Genomic DNA, 21,990 nt, shown 5'->3' with positions numbered 1-21,990 from the left:
GCTCAAATGTCAGGGCATGTCAAAACATCTCCATGATAAAAAAAAATAAAAAAAAAAAACACACCACAGACTCCAGAGGGTTAAAATCAGAGAGCATGGTTTTGCACTGGGTTGATAGGAATGCCATTTTATGCCTTAAATCTAGCCCAATTAGGGTGCCCAATTAGAGGGCAGTGATTGGTTGACAGGAATGTTGTTCAAGGCTCTAACCCTTGCCTTATCCCTATCCCTATCCTTAACCCTATTACTAAAATTTCAGGGCACTGATTTGCTGATAGGACCAACAAAGGATCTCAATCAAGGAACATGACCTACTTGTGAAAACCATGATAAGTCATGTGGGTATATTTATTACACTGATATACAAGCATCACAAAGGTATCATACCATTATAACCCCAACCTTTTTTCCAGCAGCTGAACCAGTGCAATAAACCCACATCTACATCAAAGCCTTTATGCTATTCAGAGAATGATGATGTTGAAACAACAGCCATTTTCAAGTTCAAGTAAAAGATTATCATATCAAACTCATGTTAATTTTATCAGTTATGCAGATCTGGACTTCCATATTCATCTCTAAGGCAGTTTCAACTTTCAGGAAATCAAATGTCTTAGACAAAATATACTTAATTTGTATTTCTAAACCCAATTTCTGATATGATCTTAGTAATCGCCTGTTCTCCCTTTAGAGAGTGAATACTGTTGTAATATGCACTCGGGAAAAGCAAGAAAGATATCAGACGTCTAATGTACAACCTAAACATCCCTTCTTGCTATTTAATACATACACACACCTGTGACCAATAATTCATAAAACAGAATTCTTTTCAGTTTCTTTCATTCTCTCTCACACACATGAAGTTAAACCTAATTAGTCTTTAGCAGTCAGTAAAGCTTGTTTCTCTTTGGCTCTTCGTGTAACACCAGACCCTGAAGACATTTCATTATATACGTAAAACCCTCTCACGCACACTCCTCCCTCCACTCCATAATCCAATCGCAATGCTGCTAATGCACCTCTCTAATGCAATCAGCCAATCACAGCATTCACTGCGGCCCCACCGGTCACATGACACCCATGCCCAGGTCTGCACGGGGAGCCATGTCAGGGCTAATGTTATTTTAACGCATTTCTTAATGCAATTTAGCATTAGCCGTGCAACCTCCTCCCGCCCGACTCTGATTCGGCCCCAATGGACACCACAAATCAATTTCTGACATTTCTAAAGAGACAATGATCCCTGTGTTGGCACTGAGGAAGGAGGGATAATGACAGACTAATGTGATTTGTGAGCCCGGTCTAGTCCTGGTCTCCATTCACTTCCTCTTAACCAACATGCATTACTATTGGGGCTAATAGGCCACATTAAGACATATGGAGACAAAATGTCCTATAATTGTAGAGTTCTAAAAATTACATTTTTCCAGCTACCCCTAATGGCTAAGATTCCAAGTTTATGACAAAAATTGTGATATGTGGTGGGGTTAGTGATAAGGGAGTGAGTTTGTCACATCAAACAGATGTTCAGAAGGAAAGTTGTATAGACCACTTTAATGGTCTTTTTTGGTCCTTTTTGGAGCTTGACAGAATAAATCACCATGCACTATTGTTGTATGGACAAGTTCAGCATAGAAAATTCAGCTAAATATCTCTTTTTGTGTTCCACAATAGAAAACAACCTTGGATTCTCACAGTGGGTGAGAAAACGATGATAGTCTGAGGGTGAGTAAATGATAGAATTTTGTAATTTTTTGGATGAACTATTTTAAGGCTGGGAGCTACCCAATTATTATTGCTAGTATCAGCGTGTGATCACACAAGCACACATGCAAAAACTCATTTATTGTGCTTGCACAATGCAGTGTATTGTGTATTGTGTAGAGGCAGGACATAATGTTTTTTGTTCATGCTGTATTTTGTTTGTGTGTACAATAAGATTTCAGTAGAGAGAGGAAAAGAAACAAAATGCTGATATTCATGGCATTGTCCTCTGCTTGTGCACAGCCTGCCCCAAAAGCTGTAAGCAAAGCAAAACCAATGATGTTATGAAAACAAAAACAAACCAAACCAAAATGATGGGGTCCACATGCATTATTTGGAGTAGCCTATATGTATTTGGACTGTGAGCTGATGAGTGTGTCATTGTGAACTCACTTGAACTTGGCATTGACATCATCTGCTGCCTTGTGATAGTTCTCGTTGGTCACCTTGTAGAACTGGGCACTCTGAGTAAGGGAAAGAGAAAAGAAATTATGTCCAATGCAGCAAAATGTCACGAGAGGCTGTGTTGTACTGTGCTTTTACTTGGTGCATTCATACATAATGTGTAATGCCAGGTGTGCGTTTATAGTCATTTTACAATGGCTTTGAACATGGCCCATCCAATCAGAATTCAAGGTAGGAACTATCTGTTTTATAATTAAACATATGCAGTACTGAAATACCTTCACATTTAAAAGCTAAGCTTGTACATTTATCCCTAACCACTCTGCTGTATCCTGCAGAGTGAACAGAAAATAAGAGAACATTTCCACACATAAAAACCTCCCGCTAACACAAAGCTTTAAAACAGCAGTGGGTCCCACCCGTTGGGTCTCCAACTTCCAACTGCAAGAACAGAGAAAAAAACTCTATTAAAACATAATTTCAAGCAATCTCTTGTTGTCAGTGCTGCACAAAACATTTAGCTTGCTTTTAGATTTCATAGGGTTGTGGAAAGATCAAAGAAAATGTGTCAATAAAGGATGAAAAGGTCATCACAATAACAGATGACAGGAATCTAAAAACTTATGAGGGTCATAGTGAAGTGTGTCAAAAGTAGGAGGGTCAAAAAGAATGTCTTTGCATCCTGGAATGGACTCTGCTAAAACGTTCAGGTTGGCAATTCGAAAAGACAACTGACATTTCAAAGAAAATGGGCTGAATGTCAGATGGACGACTGAATTTGACGATGTGAAAACAAAAAGTCTCTCAAGCTACTTCCATGAAGAGAGCTCTCAATCACAACGAGACAGGTTCATCTCACTTTCTCTGTCTCTCACACACAATCAATACAAATGAAAGACAACAACCACTAGGATCAATAATTATATCTTAGGCTTTTAGTGAAGCTACTGTATGGATTCTGATGGACTGCACGTCAAGTAGGAGCCATTCAAAGTGTTTATCAACAATGTGGTGCTATTACATTGTAGGATGTACGGGAACAACATCATGAAGTGGTGAAGAAGGCACTGCACTAAAATGGGAATTTCTGGGATAAATCCATTGGGCTCCAAATACTGTCTACTAATAAATGTTCCCTAAGCAAAATAACAGGGTTTTCCTCAAGGGGACAATTACCGGCCTGAAAAGCCGCATAACAATTTTGATACCTTTTGTGTTCATGGGGACATCAGAACACAAAAATGATGCTTGTTTAAATCTATTAATTCCAAAGATTAGTACCTAAGATACAAACTGACATTCGCCTCAGAATTAAACATTTTGAATTTGGATTTATAATGCAGGCAATAGTAAAGTCACATACACACTAATATGTTTTCGTTTGAAAACTGATCTTTTTCTCAACGTTTTGGCCTTCTGTCCACACTGAGATGGCATTTTATACAGCGAAAACTGAGCTTTTTTGATCATCTGAAAATGATGACGTATTTGTTGTCATGTGATGAAGTTATGTGACACATTCAACCCAAAACAATCAAGCTTTGTTAAAGATAAATGTTACTTTGTACAACCTTCACATTGCATTCCTTCAAAGGTGACGGGAAGTTTACTCAGAATTGCTGTCCAGTGACTGAACATGAGGACAATTGCATTTCAGACCGTTGTCTGGGGATTTAAAAGTTTTAGGGCTCATCTTTCATGAGAGCGCTAATTCTAAGCGCAATTTTAGTGCCAGCGCAAAGCACAAATGGGCTTAGGTGCGAGTGTTTGCACTACTGTGTACTACTTGCGCTAGGCGTGCAAACGGTGGGTGTATTGTATGTAAATGAAGTGCGCAAAGTGCACTTTGCTATTTTCTTAAATTGGTCATTGCACTAAGACGTTTCAATACCACCTCTTAACTCAGTGCAAAGTCCAAATTCAGTTCCTGCATTTGTAGTTTGGAGATTTCACCAGCAGGTGGTAATAAAGTAAATTTCTAAATTCTGAAAGTACAGAACATCAAATAATGTCCTTTTCTTGTCCTTCGCTGTTGAAGCCGTTTGTTGATTCAAAAAATTATGAGAAAAATTATGATTAGTGTTCAATTTTCTAGAAGTCATGGTTTATTTTTTCAATTATTATTACTATTATTATTGTTATGTTTAAGTCACTGCAAAAGGGGCCGGTGGAAGGAGAGAGTAAAATGTTTGGATTTGGTATGATTTTTTTGACCACTTCGTTATTTTGATTTTATTTTCGTTACGTTCTAAATGTAATTTGAATTTAGAAATATTTTTGGTTAAATTTTTTTGGTGTTTCAATAAATGAATTTACTTTTTCAAAATCAAATGTCAACCAGTAGAAGTGAAGTGTGTGCCAATACAATCACTGTTAATACTAGCCATGATTTGTGTGTCACTAGATGAAAATGATTAATACTTACATTCTTTGTAATTTAACAGAGCCTACATCCAAATCCTGAACAACATTTTACATGCGTATAAAAGGAACGTGTCCCATTTAACAAAGACACACAAAATATGAATATTAAAAGAATATTTTTATTCTTCCAATTTATTGCATACGGTCCATTTACACTACCAAGTTCTTAAGAATGTACTGTCTTTGTTTATATCACTGGTGCTTGACAGGGAGTGGACTGTATAATAGGACAGAGATGGTGCCGGAGAAGAACCTCCATTGACCAGATTAGCACCTTGCACGCTCAATTTCGCCAAACCCACTTGCACGAAAATACCAATATTTCATGGCCATGCCCATTGACTTTGCATTTATGAGTTAAGGCAGTGCGCTGCACTTAGCACTTGCGCACTTAAAACAGGGCCCTTAATTAGTTTCAGTGTGGACTAGAACTTTTGGAAAACACTTGAAAAACAGCAGTGTGGACTGAGAGTGTTTCGAAAATGCAGTTTTCAAATGTATCCAGATAAATGTGTACATAGCCTAAGACAATATCGAGAAAACAAAGTTTAGGCCAAATGTGGCCTACATTTTACACTTCTGGTTTGGTGCTGGAATTGGGTTTTACATTTGTGCTCAAAAGTTTGCATACCCTGGCAGAAATTGTGAATTTTGGCATTAATTTTGAAAATTAATGTCTTTTATTTAAGGACAGTGATCATATGAAGCCATTTATCATCACATAGTTGTTTGGCTCCTTTTTAAATCATAATGATAACAGAAATCACCCAAATGGCACTGATCAAAAGTTTACATACCCTTGAATGTTTGGCCTTGTTACAGACACACGTTTAAATGGCAATTAAAGGTTAATTTCCCACACCTGTGGCTTTTTAAATTGCAATTAGTGTCTGTGTATAAATAGTCAATGAGTTTGTTAGCTCTCACGTGGATGCACTGAGCAGGCTAGATACTGAGCCATGGGGAGCAGAAAAGAACTGTCAAAAGACCTGCGTAACAAGGTAATGGAACTTTATAAAGATGGAAAAGGATATAAAAAGACATCCAAAGCCTTGAAAATGCCAGTCAGTACTGTTCAATCACTCATTAAGAAGTGGAGAATTCGAGGATCTCTTGATACCAAGCCAAGGTCAGGCAGACCAAGAAAGATTTCAGCCACAACTGCCAGAAGAATTGTTCGGGATACAAAGAAAAACCCACAGGTAACCTCAGGAGAAATACAGGCTGCTCTGGAAAAAGATGGTGTGGTTGTTTCAAGGAGCACATTACGACGATACTTGAACAAAAATGAGCTGCATGGTCGAGTTGCCAGAAAGAAGCCTTTACTGCGCCAATGCCACAAAAAAGCCCGTTTACAATACGCCCGACAACACCTTGACACGCCTCACAGATTCTGGCACACTGTAATTTGGAGTGATGAGACCAAAATAGAGCTTTATGGTCACAACCATAAGCGCTATGTTTGGAGAGGGGTCAACAAGGCCTACAGTGAAAAGAATACCATCCCCACTGTGAAGCATAGTGGTGGCTCACTGATGTTTTGGGGGTGTGTGAGCTCTAAAGGCACGGGGAATCTTGTGAAAATTGATGGCAAGATGAATGCAGCATGTTACCAGAAAATACTGGCAGACAAATTGCATTCATCTGCACGAAAGCTGCGCATGGGACACTCTTGGGACCACTCACCTTCTTGCAAACTTCCAAAATAATGTTATATTTCATCCTAAGTGGATGTTGACAAGCAAGCCATCAATTCTTTTATTACAACAACAGGTATAGGTACTGAAAGTTGAAGAGACTGTCAGGCTCCAACTTGTTCCGACCGGCCTGGTGGAAGGGGAAAAACAGCGGTGATTTAAAGAGCATGTTGTTATGATGCTGATCTGATGGGCGGAGTCAGCACTAATCAGGGTGACACTAAGAGGGCCCTGACCTGCACAGACACTGATTACAGGGAATGTGTTTCCACAGAACACACACACGTTCTAAATCCCCATGACCTGAGTGGTGGTGTAATTTGAGAGGTCTGCCATTTCCCTTGATTAATGAGAGAGTGGGACGGGTGCTGATTCTGATTTCAGAGTTGTGCACAAACTGATTCAGAGGCCCCTCCATCAGTCCGAGAGTGCACCTTCACTACCCACATGCTCTTTCACGAAACCCTAAAACCTCATCTTCATCTGCCACAGTCAGAAGGATTATGATTACAAAATAAGATACTACTAGACTTTTTGAAGAACATCATTGATAAGATGTTCTGTGGTTGCTAGGTGGTTTCTTATTACCCCTCAAAAATACCCACCTACAAGTATCTATGATATTCTGGTCCCCTGATATGGCAGGGACCCCTCTATTAATGTAAGTCTATGGGATTTTTTCACACGTTTCATTGTCCCTGGAGCAAACATTGGTAATTATGTCTGATTGCTTAAAAAAGTAAAAGCATACCTCCCTCCTCAATAAGCCAAACAACTTGGGGTATTTTGGGAGGAAGAATAATAAATATGATCAAATATTGATGTTTGCCTTCTCTGTTAATAAAGTTCCACACAGCAGCTGTCAGACTGTTTGAAAGTCGTCTCTCACCTTCTGTTTACAGGTAGCTTGAAATAGAAATTTATTTAATCTAGCACACATAACAGGCATCATAGACTAATCAAAGTCCTACCTAAAATCTACTTCTGTCACTGGCAGTGGATAAAGATGGTGTTTTTAAACAAAACAACCCCATGTTCAAATGAAATCTCCCAGGCTTTTTAATGAGATATTTGAGCAGTGGTGCAGTAATCAGCAGGTTGTGTTATCTCTCACAGACCAGAGAGGATGTGAGGGAAACCACACTGTGACAGCCATTATGGCTCAACAGCACAGCGGCCATATTGGCTCTGCAGTGCACCGGTGGAGACGTGAGACTGAGCTTTAACAAATCAAAGCTGGCGACTGCAAACAGGGAAGGAGAGCAGAACAGCGGTTTGTGTAGTCAATCCTTCCATTTTTCCCTCTTACTGCATGAGACTGTGAAACAAAGCAGAATCACATACAAGCAAATGCACACAAACAATGCTGTCACTAAACATCAGAATGTGAAACCTGACTAGACATTCAGTGCTTGTACGGAAAATATCTTTAAACAATGAGTGACATGTTTGTAACATTTTACAACTTATAAAACAGTGATCCGATACAGTATGCATACAGTAAAAACATAAGACAAGTTAAGCCAAGTTTTGAAAGTGTACTATTAATAGCACTTTTTATAGAATATTTTCCATACAACAAAAACAAATAATGACAAGGAGCTGTCAAGCTCCAAATGGACAAAAAAGCAGTTCAACAAACAAGGCTACTGTAAAGCTTTAGAAGACTTGGTATATAGCGCACAAGTCATATGGACTACTTTTATGGTGTTTTTTTAAAGTCCTTTTTGGAGTTTGCAAGTCTGTGGTCAAAGCATGCTTTCACTGTATGGGAAATTAACATTCTGCTAAACTTGTGTGCGTGATGGAAGAAAGAAAGTCATACGGGTTTGGAACAACATGAGGGTGTTAATAACAGAATTTTTTTTTTTTTTTTTTTTGCTGAATTATTCCTTTAAAAGACAAATGATTTATGCATGTGTGTGTCTGTTTGTAACTAAAAACGAGGACACAAATGTGAATATAGAACTCAAACTGTGCGTCTAGATAGAACTCTGCTAATATAATTAACGAGCCCCCGTGCAGAGACAGGCTCTGTCCCTACCCAGGGTCTTGTCTAAAGGGAGGAAGATATAATGATCACACACTGATCTTAAATAAAACAGCACACTTATCACTTAACAATGCTGTCAGCGAATGCATGGAACAGAAAGAGATTTTAACATGCAGAACAGAGCTATTAACATAAAATAACGTGCAGCATCACTACAAAACTCTAGAACTATGAAATGGGTTACTACGACTAAATCATATAGTGTTGCCAGGTAACAGCCTCTGAATGTTATGTTTGTATCAAAGCAAACATATGGAGAGTAAAATGGAGAATGGAGAGTAAACATATCAAGCTGAGGTTCAGACCTTTGGATGAGGAGAACTGAAGTTTTACAGCTCTACCTATTACCTGTAAGGATTGGGAACCAAGAACCCGTTATTACTCAGAACCAGTTCCAATAAAAAAAAATACAATTAAAAAAAATACTGGACCTAAATGATTTTCATGATGTTTGTTTCCGTTAACAGCTCTTAAATGTCTATATACTTCTGCAAATGGGGACAGAACATTAAAATACTTTGACAGCTTTTGCCTGACAGTTTATTATATTTTAGATGAGCTGTAAGCTTGCAAGTTGAAATGAATGTAATGAGAGAAAGAAAAAGACAATAAATTGACAAAACATCTTTATTTATGTGTCGTCCTTGCTTGTTTAATGGCAGCGATTTTTGGTGTTTGAAATTATTATTAAATTAAATTACATTTAATTTAATTGAAAATATATTATAAATTAATTAAATTATCATCATTATTTTTCTCTCTTTATTTGGTCCTTTTATATGTACTAATTTCTTTTGCTTTTAATGCTTTGCTTTGAAATGTACAGCACTTTTGGACAGCAGTTGTTTTTATTTGTGCTATATAAAAAGACTGACTTAACTTGTTGCACACATATAAAATGTAGTTCAAGATACACATATTTCCTTTATTAAAAATAATACCCATTAAACATAGTAAGTATTGCTTTTGTTTAGTATTTTTAGTATACACCGATGAGCCAAAACATAATGACCACTCAAAGGTGAGGCAAATAACGTTGATCATTTCCTAAGAAGGCCAAATGTCAAGGTCTGGGTAGATTAGATGGTAAGCAAACAATCAGTTCTCATAGTCAACGTGATGAATGCAGGAGAAATGGACAGGAGTAAAGACCTGAGCAACTTTGACAAGGACAAAATTGCTATGGCCAGACGACTGGGTCAGAGCATCTTTGAAATGGAAAGGCTTGTGGGGTGCACCCAGTCAGCAATGGTGAGTACCTGCTGACAGTGATTGAGGAGGGACAAACCACAAACCAGTCACAGGGTGTTGGGTGTCCAAGGCTCATCGATGCACGAGGGCAACGAAGGTTATCCTTTCTGGTCCGAACCGACAGAAGGTCTACTATGGCACAAGTCACAGAAAATTGTAATGATGGTTAAGGGAGGAATGTGTCACAACACACAGTGCATCGCACCCTGCTGCGTATTGGACTGCGTAGTGCCCGTGATGACCCCTGTCCACCATTGAAAGCACCTACGATGAGCACGCGAGCGTCGGAACTGGACCATGGAGCAGTGGAAGAAGGTCGCCTGGTCCGATGAGTCCTGTTTTCTTTTACATCACGTGGATGGCCGTGTACATATGTGCCATTAACCTGGAGAAATGATGGCACCAGGATACACCCTGGGAAGAAGACAAGCAGGTGAAGGGAAGTGTGATGCTCTGGGCAATGTTCTGCAGGGAAACCCTGCGTCCGGCCATTCATGTGGACATCAATTTGACATGTGCCACCTACCTAAACATCGTTGCAGACCAGGTACCCCCCTTCATGGCAATGGCATTCCCTGATGGCAGTGGCCTCTTTCAGCAGGATAATGCGCTCTGCCACATTGTACACACTATCTGGGAATGGTTTGAGGAACATGATGAAAAGTTCAAGGTGTTGCCCTGGCCTCCAAATTTCCCAGATCTCAATCCAATTGAGCATCTGTGGGATTTGCTGGACCAACAAGTCCAATCCATGGCATCTCCACCTCACAACTTACAGGGCTTGAAGGATCTTCTGCTAATGTCTTGGTGCCAGATACCACAGGACACCTTCAAGGGTCTTGTAGAGTCCATGTCTCAGCGGGTCGGCGCTGTTTTGGCGGCATGTGGAGGACCAGCAGCATATCAGGCAGGTGATCATAATGTTTTGGCTCAGTCTATAGTTAGGACAAATTATTGGGGGTGGGTACTTTTTTAAAAGTAATAAAAGAATTGTTAATGGTATCATTAAGGAACTCATTTAGGGAATGTGAAATCAGAATTGGACCCAGAATGGTTAAATTCCTTATGATTCCCATCCCAAGTTAACAGAGTCTATTGGCAAATCTCAAAACATTAAGAGGCAGGTATAATGCACTTTGGGAGTTTGGTCACTCAGCACTTAAATTAAAGAACTTGTTGGCATGGTATGTGATCAAGGTAATCTTATTTTCTTACACAGTAACACGCCAGACTTTGAGAGTGAGAAAAAGAAAGAAGTGTTAAAGAAAGAAAGGAAAAAGATAAAACTTCCATTTATGAGCAGGCAAACAGATACAGTCAAAGCCACTGCAGTCAAGTGCCCTTAAGGTCATTTAAATTCCATTGATCGGGCTTAAAACACACTGTATTATCAGCACACTTCTACACCTCAGAGCCTCAGATGAGATTACAGCTCTCCACTGTGATCACAGAGGATTGCGGAAAAGACGTAAAACTAATAATGCAGTTGAGCAGAAATAAAAAATGGGGAAGAAAAAATTTAGAGCTCTCAGCTGAAATATGAGATTGTTTTACAGAGCGAGTATTGAGTGAAAATGTGATGTGTGTGTGTATATATACATACAGTTTCTATATATAGATATTGTTTCAAAGGCAATTTGAGTGGCCACGACAATAAGTAGGCTGGAGGTGGCAGCCGCCATCTCAGAGCTGTGATGGGCTGCCAGACGCAGGCCACTGATAAACGAGCAACCTCAATTGAAAGAGACATGTAATATATATCAACGCTTTATTCGCTCTGTATCTCTCATTCTCTCTTTCTCTCTTTTCGTTGTTGGTACTGTTACAGGCTAAAGGCCAGGGAAAAAGCTGAGTAAAAAAGAGGGACAAGGAGACAGAAACAAGATTAAAAAATATTATATTGTAGTATATTCAGAATCAATTCAGTGGTTTCTAGAATGATTTGCAACGGTACTGAAAAAATAAATAAATAAATAAATAAATAATATATATATATATATATATATATATATATATATATATATATATATATATATATATATATATATATATACAGTTGCCCCCAAATTTTTAGGACTCGTGGTCGCGTAGTGATTCGCCTCAATCCGGGTGGCGGAGGATGAATCCCAATTGCCTCCGCGTCCGAGACCATCAACCTGCGCATCTTATCACGTGGCTTGTTGAGCGCGTTGCCATGGAGACATAGCACGTGTGGAGGCTTCATGCCATCCACCGCGGCATCCACGCTCAACTCACCACACGCCCCACTGAGAGCGAACCACATTATAGCGACCATGAGGAGGTTACCCCATGTGACTCTACCCTCCCTAGCAACCGGGCCAATTTGGTTACTTAGGAGACCTGGCTGGAGTCACTCAGCATGCCCTGGGATTCGAACTAGCGAACTCCAGGGGTGGTAGCCAGCATCTTTTACCACTGAGCTAAGGTAATGGTGAAGTTTATTACATTAACTATGTACAAACACTAGCTTTTCTTTTAAAAAAAAACAGCACATACTTCCACAAAATAAATCATTCTGACAATGAAAAAACAGCCATATGACAACAAAAGATCTTTGACATCTTAAATATGATGGTCCTCCTCCTTTCTAAGTCATCGCCCTGTGTAAAACCCAGGGCATTTATTATTAATGATATATAACCAACAAATCCTGATTCACAAATCCAACAGTGTGTCTCTCTCTTAGTGGGATTTAGGTGTGTGTGTTTGTGTATACTGTATGTTGACATAGTGCTGGGAGTATTGAACAGAACTCGATAAGTGATTGATGAAGCTGTGAGTGATCAATAACGCCTTTGCATGCAGACCTGGAATGACGTGAGAGCTGTCCTTGTGAAGACTGAGCTAAAGCCATCTGTAAAGTGCAAGATCAGCTAGTTTCATGGACAAAGTCTAAATCTAATCTCTGACTAAACAGAGATTAAAAGGAATATTCCAGGTTATCTTTAACCTATAGTAATGTCTATGTGGGCATGCTGTCGATTACCACAGACAATAATTTCAACTTGGCACTCAGAGTAAGCTAACAAAAAAATCCACTTATTCAATCAACTTTTTTGGACTAGAATGGTCCAGGTTGGCACTGATGATACAGTGCTTTTAGAAAACATAATGGATACATTGGTAATAACTTTACAGTAAGCTTCTATTAATTAACATGAATATGCATTATGTATCATGAACTAACAATGATTTTTACCACATTTATTCATTTTTGCTAATGTTAATTTGTCAAAGTTCTATTGTTCATGTGAGTTGATATTGCATTAACTAATGTTAAATGTACACAACTGCTAATGTGAAAATGTACCAGAAATTAGCATGAACCAAGATTATAATGGTAAGTGCTGTAAAAGTATTGTTCATTGTTAGTTCATGTTAACCAATAAGATAGTACCTTTACATACATTTACACTGTAAGGCTTAAAGCAAAGAAAATTATATTCTGTTATAGTTGATATTAATGGCGAAAAATTGAGACGTAAGAGAGAAACTGGATACACGTGTTTATGACTAGATATGAAATGCTTATCTGATTTTGAGCCACATATAAAAGTGGCCCAAATCGCACACAATTTTTTTTTTCTAAATTGGCTAGGGTTTGGTCAGTGTAAATACAGTCTTAAAGCTGAAGTTTGTAATTTCTGCGACACTAGCACCATCGAACGGACATGCAAGAATAAACAATATTTTCAAAACAGCTTCCCGAATACGCCCCTCGTCTGCTGTTGTTTAAACAGTAAGATGGTCCCGGCCTAACTCACGCCATTGGTTGAGTAACATTGTTGAGGAAGACATAGGAAATAGGAATTTTTGTAGTGCCACAGAGACACAGCGTTTACAGTCTTCCAGAAAATAAACCCATGGATGGCTTACTTATAGTTGTCTCTGCATATAAAGCTGGGATAGAAGAAAGTATTTTAAAACTGAAAAGTTACATTCTTCAGCTTTAAATGCAGGCTCTCTATTGGTGTTATGTGTTAGAACACATTCATAGACATCACAAAGAACATCACTCTTTCAAGTGGAAAGAGTATAGGTAATAATGTTAAGAAGGGTGGGACATCACACTGTAACTGTATGTGTCGAAGCAGATGTGCAAACCGCTAGACTATAAGACTCAGAGACCTATCACGCATTTATATCTGTTTGCATTGTGCACAAATGCTGAAGTAGGTGAACTACGGGTGAAAAGCACTGTAAAAAAAAAAAAAAAAAAAGAGACATGCTTGCATAGGACTCAACTGTCCAAACACCTATAGACACAACATTCACAAAATCCCCTTTAAATAGGTCATCACCAGAGATTTAAACACTATTTTCACACTCCATTCTGGAAGCCCTGTGTGTCTATGTCTGAGGACGAAGGGTCTGAGGTGAGGGGAATTGGACCCCTTCCATTCCCAAAGGCTCAGAGGTATATCTAAACCATAAGCTGCAGGAGAGAGTCAGTATGAGGACAAAAAAATGAGAGCAAGCCTGGCAAGGGGGCTCATAGCCACATTACAGATCAGGACAGCTTGCCTCACATCCTGTCTTACCTCTGTAGCACACGACTGTATATCTCACACTATGCCTCTGTATCCCTGGACAGGCTGTCTCACTCTCTGCCTCTATAGTGCAGGAAAGACTGTCTCACATTTTGTCTCTATACGGCAGGCTGATCTGACATTAGTGAGTTACTGTAGAGCATTATGGTTATCGTATCATGTTAGTGATAATACAGTGTTTTAGTGTTTATTGTGTTTATATCCAGGAACTGTGGATAATGTAGCTGCAAATGTATAGGCCATACCCTTTCCTTCAACTTGGCCACTTGCTCTCTGTAGAAGGCATCCTGCTTCCTGAGCTCTTTGTCTCTCTCCTCCAGCTGTCTAGCCTGTGGAGAGAACACAACCAGAGTTAGAAAATTCAGTACACTCTAAAGAAAAATAAATGATCTCACAGAGCAAAGTGGTTAAATAACATAACTTGGGTATAATTGCTGCTTTAGGCAAAATTATCTAAATCCTTTGCACACTGAGCAGCAGAGTAGATATTAAGGATGGGCCATGATGGCTGACTAGTCATCCAACAACCGAAAAGTTGATTACAACTAATGAGATTAATCAGTGAGATACTGATTTTTTTTATTATTTTATATATATATATATATATATATATATATATATATATATATATATATATATATATACAATGTTTTCAGTTTTTATATTTTAGCAGTGGTGCTTTAATTAAGCATGCTGACAGTGAAATGTGCTTGAATTGTTAGCCAGTTTGCACTGCAAAACCCTCTTGGAAAAGTTGTGTCTTTAAATTCATCCCCTTTAAAGCACTGTCAATACAGCCACAAACATTTAGATAAATGTTGCATCTCGTGCTGCTTTTTGGACGTCCCACCACAAGCACTGCATTTTCAAGATGTTGCCTGAAGTTAAAATAGTCCAATTTTTTAAAAATGTTCCTCAAGACCTTTATATTCTGCACCAGTCCAATTTGCTCCATCTAACTCAGGGGTCGGCAACCTGTGGCATGCGGAGGGGTAATAACTGGCACGCCAGCAATGGTGAGAGAGGAGTAGACTATTTTATTTATATAAATTCCGCACCTGCATTCCAATCTACATCTTGATGTAATCCTTCCTCATGATCACGCAGCACATTTTTGTGAGCTGAATGGGAGGCTAAACAAAAAGTTAAAATGTGACGAGACTGCAGTATACCCAACAGACTCGTGCTGTCCAGCGCTTCATGCTTTGCTTCGGTCAGGCTGCGTGGATGACAGCCTACATTCCATGTTTCATTTGTTTCTTTTTGCTTTCAGAACAACATGTGATATAATAAGGGAAACACCATTATTAATCCTTGAGCTTTCCAACCCAGCATACAGGTACACCCTCCTTAAACCATGGCCACATTCAAAATTACATTAAAAGATTAAAAGTGAAAACATAAACCCACACCGTGGGGTTCAAAAATCTTTTCAAGTCTATTCAAAATATAAATTAAACCTGGAAATAATGTTTTAGGATTTAGCAGGTGCAATTCACTGAAAAGGATTAATAGTTGATAGGCTTGTGATGTGTGAATGGCTTGCACATGCTGCGCGAGTCTAGTCACACTTTAATAGTGTTTAGCTTCCCATTCAGCTGATGAAAAAATGCTACGTGATCATGAGGAAGGATTACATCAAGATGTAGATTGGAATGCAGGTGCGAAATACATCATATAAATAAAATCTCGCTGCTGCCTGCGAGCTAGTGATTACATGATAACAATGAAGAAATATTTAAGATTCCACACAATTTCGTGATCAGTAATAAAATAAGCAAATTTGTGACTAACTGTGTTAACTCATTTTGTACAAAAGGACAGGATTTCTTTCATTAAAGCACTACATCATCAGGTTTTGCTAAAAATTTTCACTCAAACTGTTATGCTGGTCATATCATTTGTAATGAAAAATAAACAATTAAATTAAGAGAAATGCAAAATAGAAAAATTCACAAGTGGACTCAAACATACACATTTTTTCGGCACAGTCATTGACCAGGAAAATAAAAAAATGGCACTCCATGTCAAAAAGGTTGACGACCCCTGATCTAACCGTTTTTTAAAGCAGAAATGCGTCTTATATGAACACCCCCTTTGAAACATGTCCGATCAGTGTCAGGTGAAACCAAAACCAGCCTAATTGTACTGTAAAGGGCTAATTGTGCTGTAAACTGGTCAATTTTGAAAATATGTACTTGTGCACATCCCTAGTAGATATGCACACAAAGTGATAAGAGAGATGTCATACACCTCTAATTATTCCAAGGGCATCAGTACATGACAGTGTTCATCTAGACGCCCTCACTGGAACATCTCTGTGTAAGAGGCTTTAGTGTGTTTGGATGCAGAGGGATAGTGATAACATCAGCAGTGGATAAATAGAGAATCGTTATGGTTGCATTCATGACTCTCTTTCCTATCGCACCTGCCTCTACCCCACTGTCATTCTTGACCTTCAGCTACTGGAAGTGACCCTCACTAATTATTCATATGTTATATGCACATAAATATACTAACAGCCATGTTTACACCATGTTTACCCATTGTGATTATAGTGTTTATATATATATATATATATATATATATATATATATATATATATATATATATACACACACACACACACACACACACACAGTATGTACAGTTGAAGTCAGAAGTTCACATACACCTTAGCCAAATACATATAAACTCAGTTTTTCACAATTCCTGACATTTCCTGTCTTAGGTCAGTTAGGATCACTACTTTATTTTAAGAATGTGAAATATCAGAATAATAGTAGAGAGAATTATTTATTTCAGCTTTTATATCTTTCATCACATTCCCAGTGGGTCAGAAGTTTACATATACTTTGTTAGTATGTGGCATCATTGCCTTTAAATTGTTTAACTTGGGTCAAACCAAGTTGGTAGCCTTCCACAAGCTTCTCACAATAAGTTGCTGGAATTTTGGCTCATTCCTCCAGACAGAACTGGTGTAACTAAGTCAGGTTTGTAAGCCTCCTTGCTCACACACACTTTTTCAATTCCGCCAACAAATTTTCTATTGGATTGAGGTCAGGGCTTTGTGATGGCCACTACAATACCTTGACCTTAAGCCATTTTGCCACAACTTTGGAGGTATGCTTGGGGTCATTGTCCATTTGGAAGACCCATTTGCGACAGAGCTTTAACTTCCTGACTTCAATATATCCACATAATTTTCCTTCCTCGTGATGCCATCTATTTTGTGAAGTGCACCAGTCCCTCCTGCAGCAAAGCACCCCCACAACATGATGCTGTCACCCCCATGCTTGACGGTTGGAATGGTGTTCTTCGGCTTGAAAGCCTCACCCTTTTTCCTCCAAACATAACGATGGTCATTATGGCTAAACAGTTACATTTTTGTTTCATCAGACCAGAGGACATTTCTCCAAAAAGTAAGATCTTTGTCCCCATGTGCACTTGCAAACTGCAGTCTGTCTTTTTTATGGTGGTTTTGGAGCAGTGGCTTCTTCCTTGCTGAGCAGCCTTTCAGGTTAGTCCAATATAGGACTCGATTTACTGTGGATATAGATACTTGTCTACCTGTTTCGTCCAGCATCTTCACAAGGTCCTTTGCTGTTGTTCTGGGATTGATTTGCACTTTTCGCACCAAACTATATTCATCTCTAGGAAAGAGAATGCGTTATGATGCAGTATGATGGCTGAGTGGTCCCATGGTGTTTATACTTGTGTACTATTTTTTGTACAGATGAACATTTTACCTTCAGGTGTTTGGAAATTGCTCCCAAGGATGAACAAGACTTGTGGAGGTCCACGATTTTTTTTTTCTGAGGTCTTGGCTACTTTCTTTTGATTTTCCCATGACATCAAGCAAAGAGGCACTGAGTTTGAAGGTGGCCTTAAAATACATCCACAGGTACACCTCCAATTCAGTACACCTCGTATCAGAAGCTAACTGTCTAATTGTCTAAAGGCTTGACATCATTTTCTGCAATTTTCCAAGCTGCTTAAAGGCACATTTAACTTTGTGTATGTAAACTTCTGACCCACTGGAACTGTGATATAGTCAATTAAAAGTGAAACAATCTGTCTGTAAACAATTGCTGGAAAAATGTCATGCACAAAGTAGATGTCCTAAATGACTATAGTTTGCTAATATTAAATCTGTGGAGTGGTTAAAAAATTAGTTTTAATAACTTCAACCTAAGTGTATGTAAACTTCTGACTTCAACTGTATATATATAAAGTTGTGCTCAAAAGTTTGCATACCCTGGCAGAAATGGTGAAATATTGACATTGATTTTGAAACTATGACTGATCATGCAAAAAATATTATCACAGTTGTTTGGCTCCTTTTTAAATCATAATGATAAGAGAAATCACCCAAATGGCACTGATCAAAAATTTACATACCCTTGAATGTTTGGCCTTGTTACAGACACACAAGGTGACACACACAGGTTTAAATGGCAATTAAAGGTTAATTTCCCAAACCTTTGGCTTTTTAAATTGCAATTAGTGCCAGTGTATAAATAGTCAATGAGTTTGTTAGCTCTCACATGGATGCACTGAGCAGGCTAGATACTGAGCCATGGGGAGCAGAAAAGAACTGTCAAAAGACCCGCGTATCAAGGTAATGGAACTTTATAAAGATGGAAAAGGATATAAAAAGATATCCAAAGCCTTGAAAATGCCAGTCAGTACTGTTCAATCACTCATTAAGAAGTGGAGAATTCGAGGATCTCTTGATACCAAGCCAAGGTCAGGCAGACCAAGAAAGATTTCAGCCACAACTGCCAGAAGAATTGTTCGGGATACAAAGAAAAACCCACAGGTAACCTCAGGAGAAATACAGGCTGCTCTGGAAAAAGACGGTGTGGTTGTTTCAAGGAGCACAATACGACGATACTTGAACAAAAATGAGCTGCATGGTCGAGCTGCCAGAAAGAAGCCTTTACTGCGCCAATGCCACAAAAAAGCCCGGTTACAATATGCCTGACAACACCTTGACACGCCTCACAGCTTCTGGCACACTGTAATTTGGAGTGATGAGACCAAAATAGAGCTTTATGGTCACAACCATAAGCGCTATGTTTGAAGAGGGGTCAACAAGGCCTATACTGAAAAGAATACCATCCCCACTGTGAAGCATGGTGGTGGCTCACTGATGTTTTGGGGGTGTGTGAGCTCTAAAGGCACAGGGACTCTTGTGAAAACTGATGGCAAGATGAATGCAGCATGTTATCAGAAAATACTGGCAGACAATTTGCATTCTTCTGCACTAAAGCTGCGCATGGGACGCTCTTGGACTTTCCAGCATTACAATGACCCTAAGCACAAGGCCAAGTTGACCCTCCAGTGGTTACAGCAGAAAAAGGTGAAGGTTCTGGAGTGGCCATCACAGACTCCTGATCTTAATATCATCTAACCACTCTGGGGAGATCTAAAACGTGCAGTTCATGCAAGACGACCAAAGACTTTGCATGACCTGAAGGCATTTTGCCAAGAAGAATGGGCAGCTATACCACCTGCAAGAACATGGGGCCTCATAGACAACTATTACAAAAGACTGCACACTGTCATTGATGCTAAAGGGGGCAATACACAGTATTAAGAACTAAGGGTATGCAGACTTTTGAACAGGGGTCATTTCATTTTTTTCTTTGTTGCCATGTTTTATTTTATGATTGTACCATTTTGTTATAACCTAAAGTTGAATATGAATCCCATAAGAAATAAAAGAAATGTGTTTTGCCTGCTGACTCATGTTTTCTTTAAAAATGGTACATATATTATCAATTCTCCAAGGGTATGCAAAGTTTTGAGCACAACTGTATATATATATATATATATATAAATAATCATGCTGATTCGTGCATTAAAACTTTGAATTTTTTGTTTTTGTAAACTTTACACTAGTGCCATGTATCACAAAAAAAGCTGAATAAATTCTGGATTTCAGCACAAGAGTATGTTAAAAATATGATCAATCAAATCACATTTACACAACACGAATAATCATTATGAAATCATGATTAGTTAATACATTCACACAGCACAGAGGATCACTAGTAAATAATAAATTAAGGCATTTAGACAGCAAGAAGAAACATTGCTGCTGCTGCTGCTAGAGCATGAAAAAAATCTGAATGTGATGAAAATATTGAACCAGAAAATATATCGAAGTGAAAGTAAATTTACAAGAACATTCAGGCTTGTAATTTTAAAAGTTTAATATCTTGATTTGAAATTTAAAAAATGTAAATAAAAAATTTCTTTGGATGAGCAAAGATTAGAGAAATGTTGTGAAATAATGTAATAATGTGGCTCCATACATAATAATTATGAAAGCAGAGTCAAAAATTATTGTGATTAAAATGCATTTCAACAGGAAAGGGAGAGAGAGAGGTGTAGTCTAATTAGGCATGCACTGCAGCAGGAAGCTAAGGAGGAAGAATGCACTACAGAGGATGAGCAGGAAACAGATATGGGATGTACAAGGTATGTATAAATCAATCCTCTCTTATAACTTACCTTTCTCTCCATCTGCTGGAGTAAGGGAGCAGAGAATAAAGGAGGAGAGAGAGAGAGAGAGAGAGAGAGAGAGAGAGAGACAGAGAGAGAGTGTGAGCACTGATTTAAGTTCTTATAATTATAAGAACACACACACACACATAGAGACTGCAGTGTGAAACAGCAGGGTGTTGCTGTAGTCAAGGCCAGGCAGAGAGACCCCTCAATCAGCTCCGTTTTATCAAACACTGTTGAAAAGTAAGAAAGATCTCTTCAAAACAAAAAAAAATCTCATCAAAAATTCTAAAACCTGAAAATTTGATCTAATCTAAATCTAATCAGGGCAGAGTGATCCCCATCACAGCTTAACTCTGGTCATGAACTTCTCACTGACTCATATAAACCCTCAGGTACATTTGCCATCATTTCTAGGTCACAGAGAATTGTTAATAATCCCAAAGAAATTTAACTTTTTCATTTTCTCTTGCACACACACTCCCCCCACCCAACTGTCTGATCTTTACATAATGGGAAAGCTAAAATCACCAAATTAAATTATTATTTTATTATTTTACAGTCTAGGTCTATGGGATTTTTCTGCCAAAATCATAGGTCTGATCGCTTAAAAAAAGTTATAGCAGATCTCTCCTCAACAATCCAAGTGTCATTCAAGCAAAACAGTGTTTTAAAATTGGACAAAAAGTCCATCTTTAATGAGAGAATAAACTACAATCCCATGAAGAATTGTGGATGACGTTGCTGAATAAAAAATGATGGATGTTGATTATAAGTTAGTGATGCACCAAAATAAAAATTCTTCACCGAAACCGAAAATTCTGGACACACTGGACCGAAAATGATTCATTTTAAATTAGACTTTGTTTGGAATAATTAGATTCTAAATGTTATTATTAGGGATGCACCAAAAAAAAAATTTCTATAACTACTGGTACACATTTTATTATAAAATACAGTAGACAGAAAATAATTACATAAAAAAATGATAATGACTGGATAATGCAGCAGCAAAATTAACAGTAATTCCAGTAAAAACCATAAATGAAAATTCCGGGTTCAAGTTAAGCTCAATATACAGCATTTGTGGCATAATGTTGATATATATATATATATATATATATATATATATATATATATATATGATACCTAATGATTAACTAATGTTAAAGAATGGAACCTTATTGTTAAGCGTTACCGTAATTTGTAATACATTATTACTATTGTTATTAATAATAATCATAATGTTATATTATACAATAATACAATTTAAGTTGTCATTTCTTAACTTTAAAATACTCTGGCTTTT

The 21,990-nt window shown here is 38.1% G+C and overlaps 1 protein-coding gene across 2 annotated transcripts in view; it reads right to left on the bottom strand.

Annotated features, from left to right (window-relative positions):
• chchd3a (coiled-coil-helix-coiled-coil-helix domain containing 3a) overlaps positions 1-21,990 on the bottom strand; it is a 101,886-nt gene that overhangs the window by 21,152 nt on the left and 58,744 nt on the right. For both annotated transcript variants that reach the window (XM_051688301.1, XM_051688303.1), the window contains exons 5-6: positions 14,411-14,494; positions 2,158-2,228 (exon numbers count right to left, since the gene is read on the bottom strand). In XM_051688301.1, coding sequence (XP_051544261.1) covers positions 2,158-2,228; positions 14,411-14,494 — 155 coding nt within the window. The remainder of the gene's footprint in view (positions 1-2,157; positions 2,229-14,410; positions 14,495-21,990) is intronic.

This window comes from Myxocyprinus asiaticus, chromosome 45, assembly GCF_019703515.2.
Source record: "Myxocyprinus asiaticus isolate MX2 ecotype Aquarium Trade chromosome 45, UBuf_Myxa_2, whole genome shotgun sequence".
Lineage (NCBI taxonomy): Eukaryota > Metazoa > Chordata > Actinopteri > Cypriniformes > Catostomidae > Myxocyprinus > Myxocyprinus asiaticus.
Note: the sequence above shows the minus strand (reverse complement) of the source record. Positions and strands in the feature narration are given on the sequence as shown.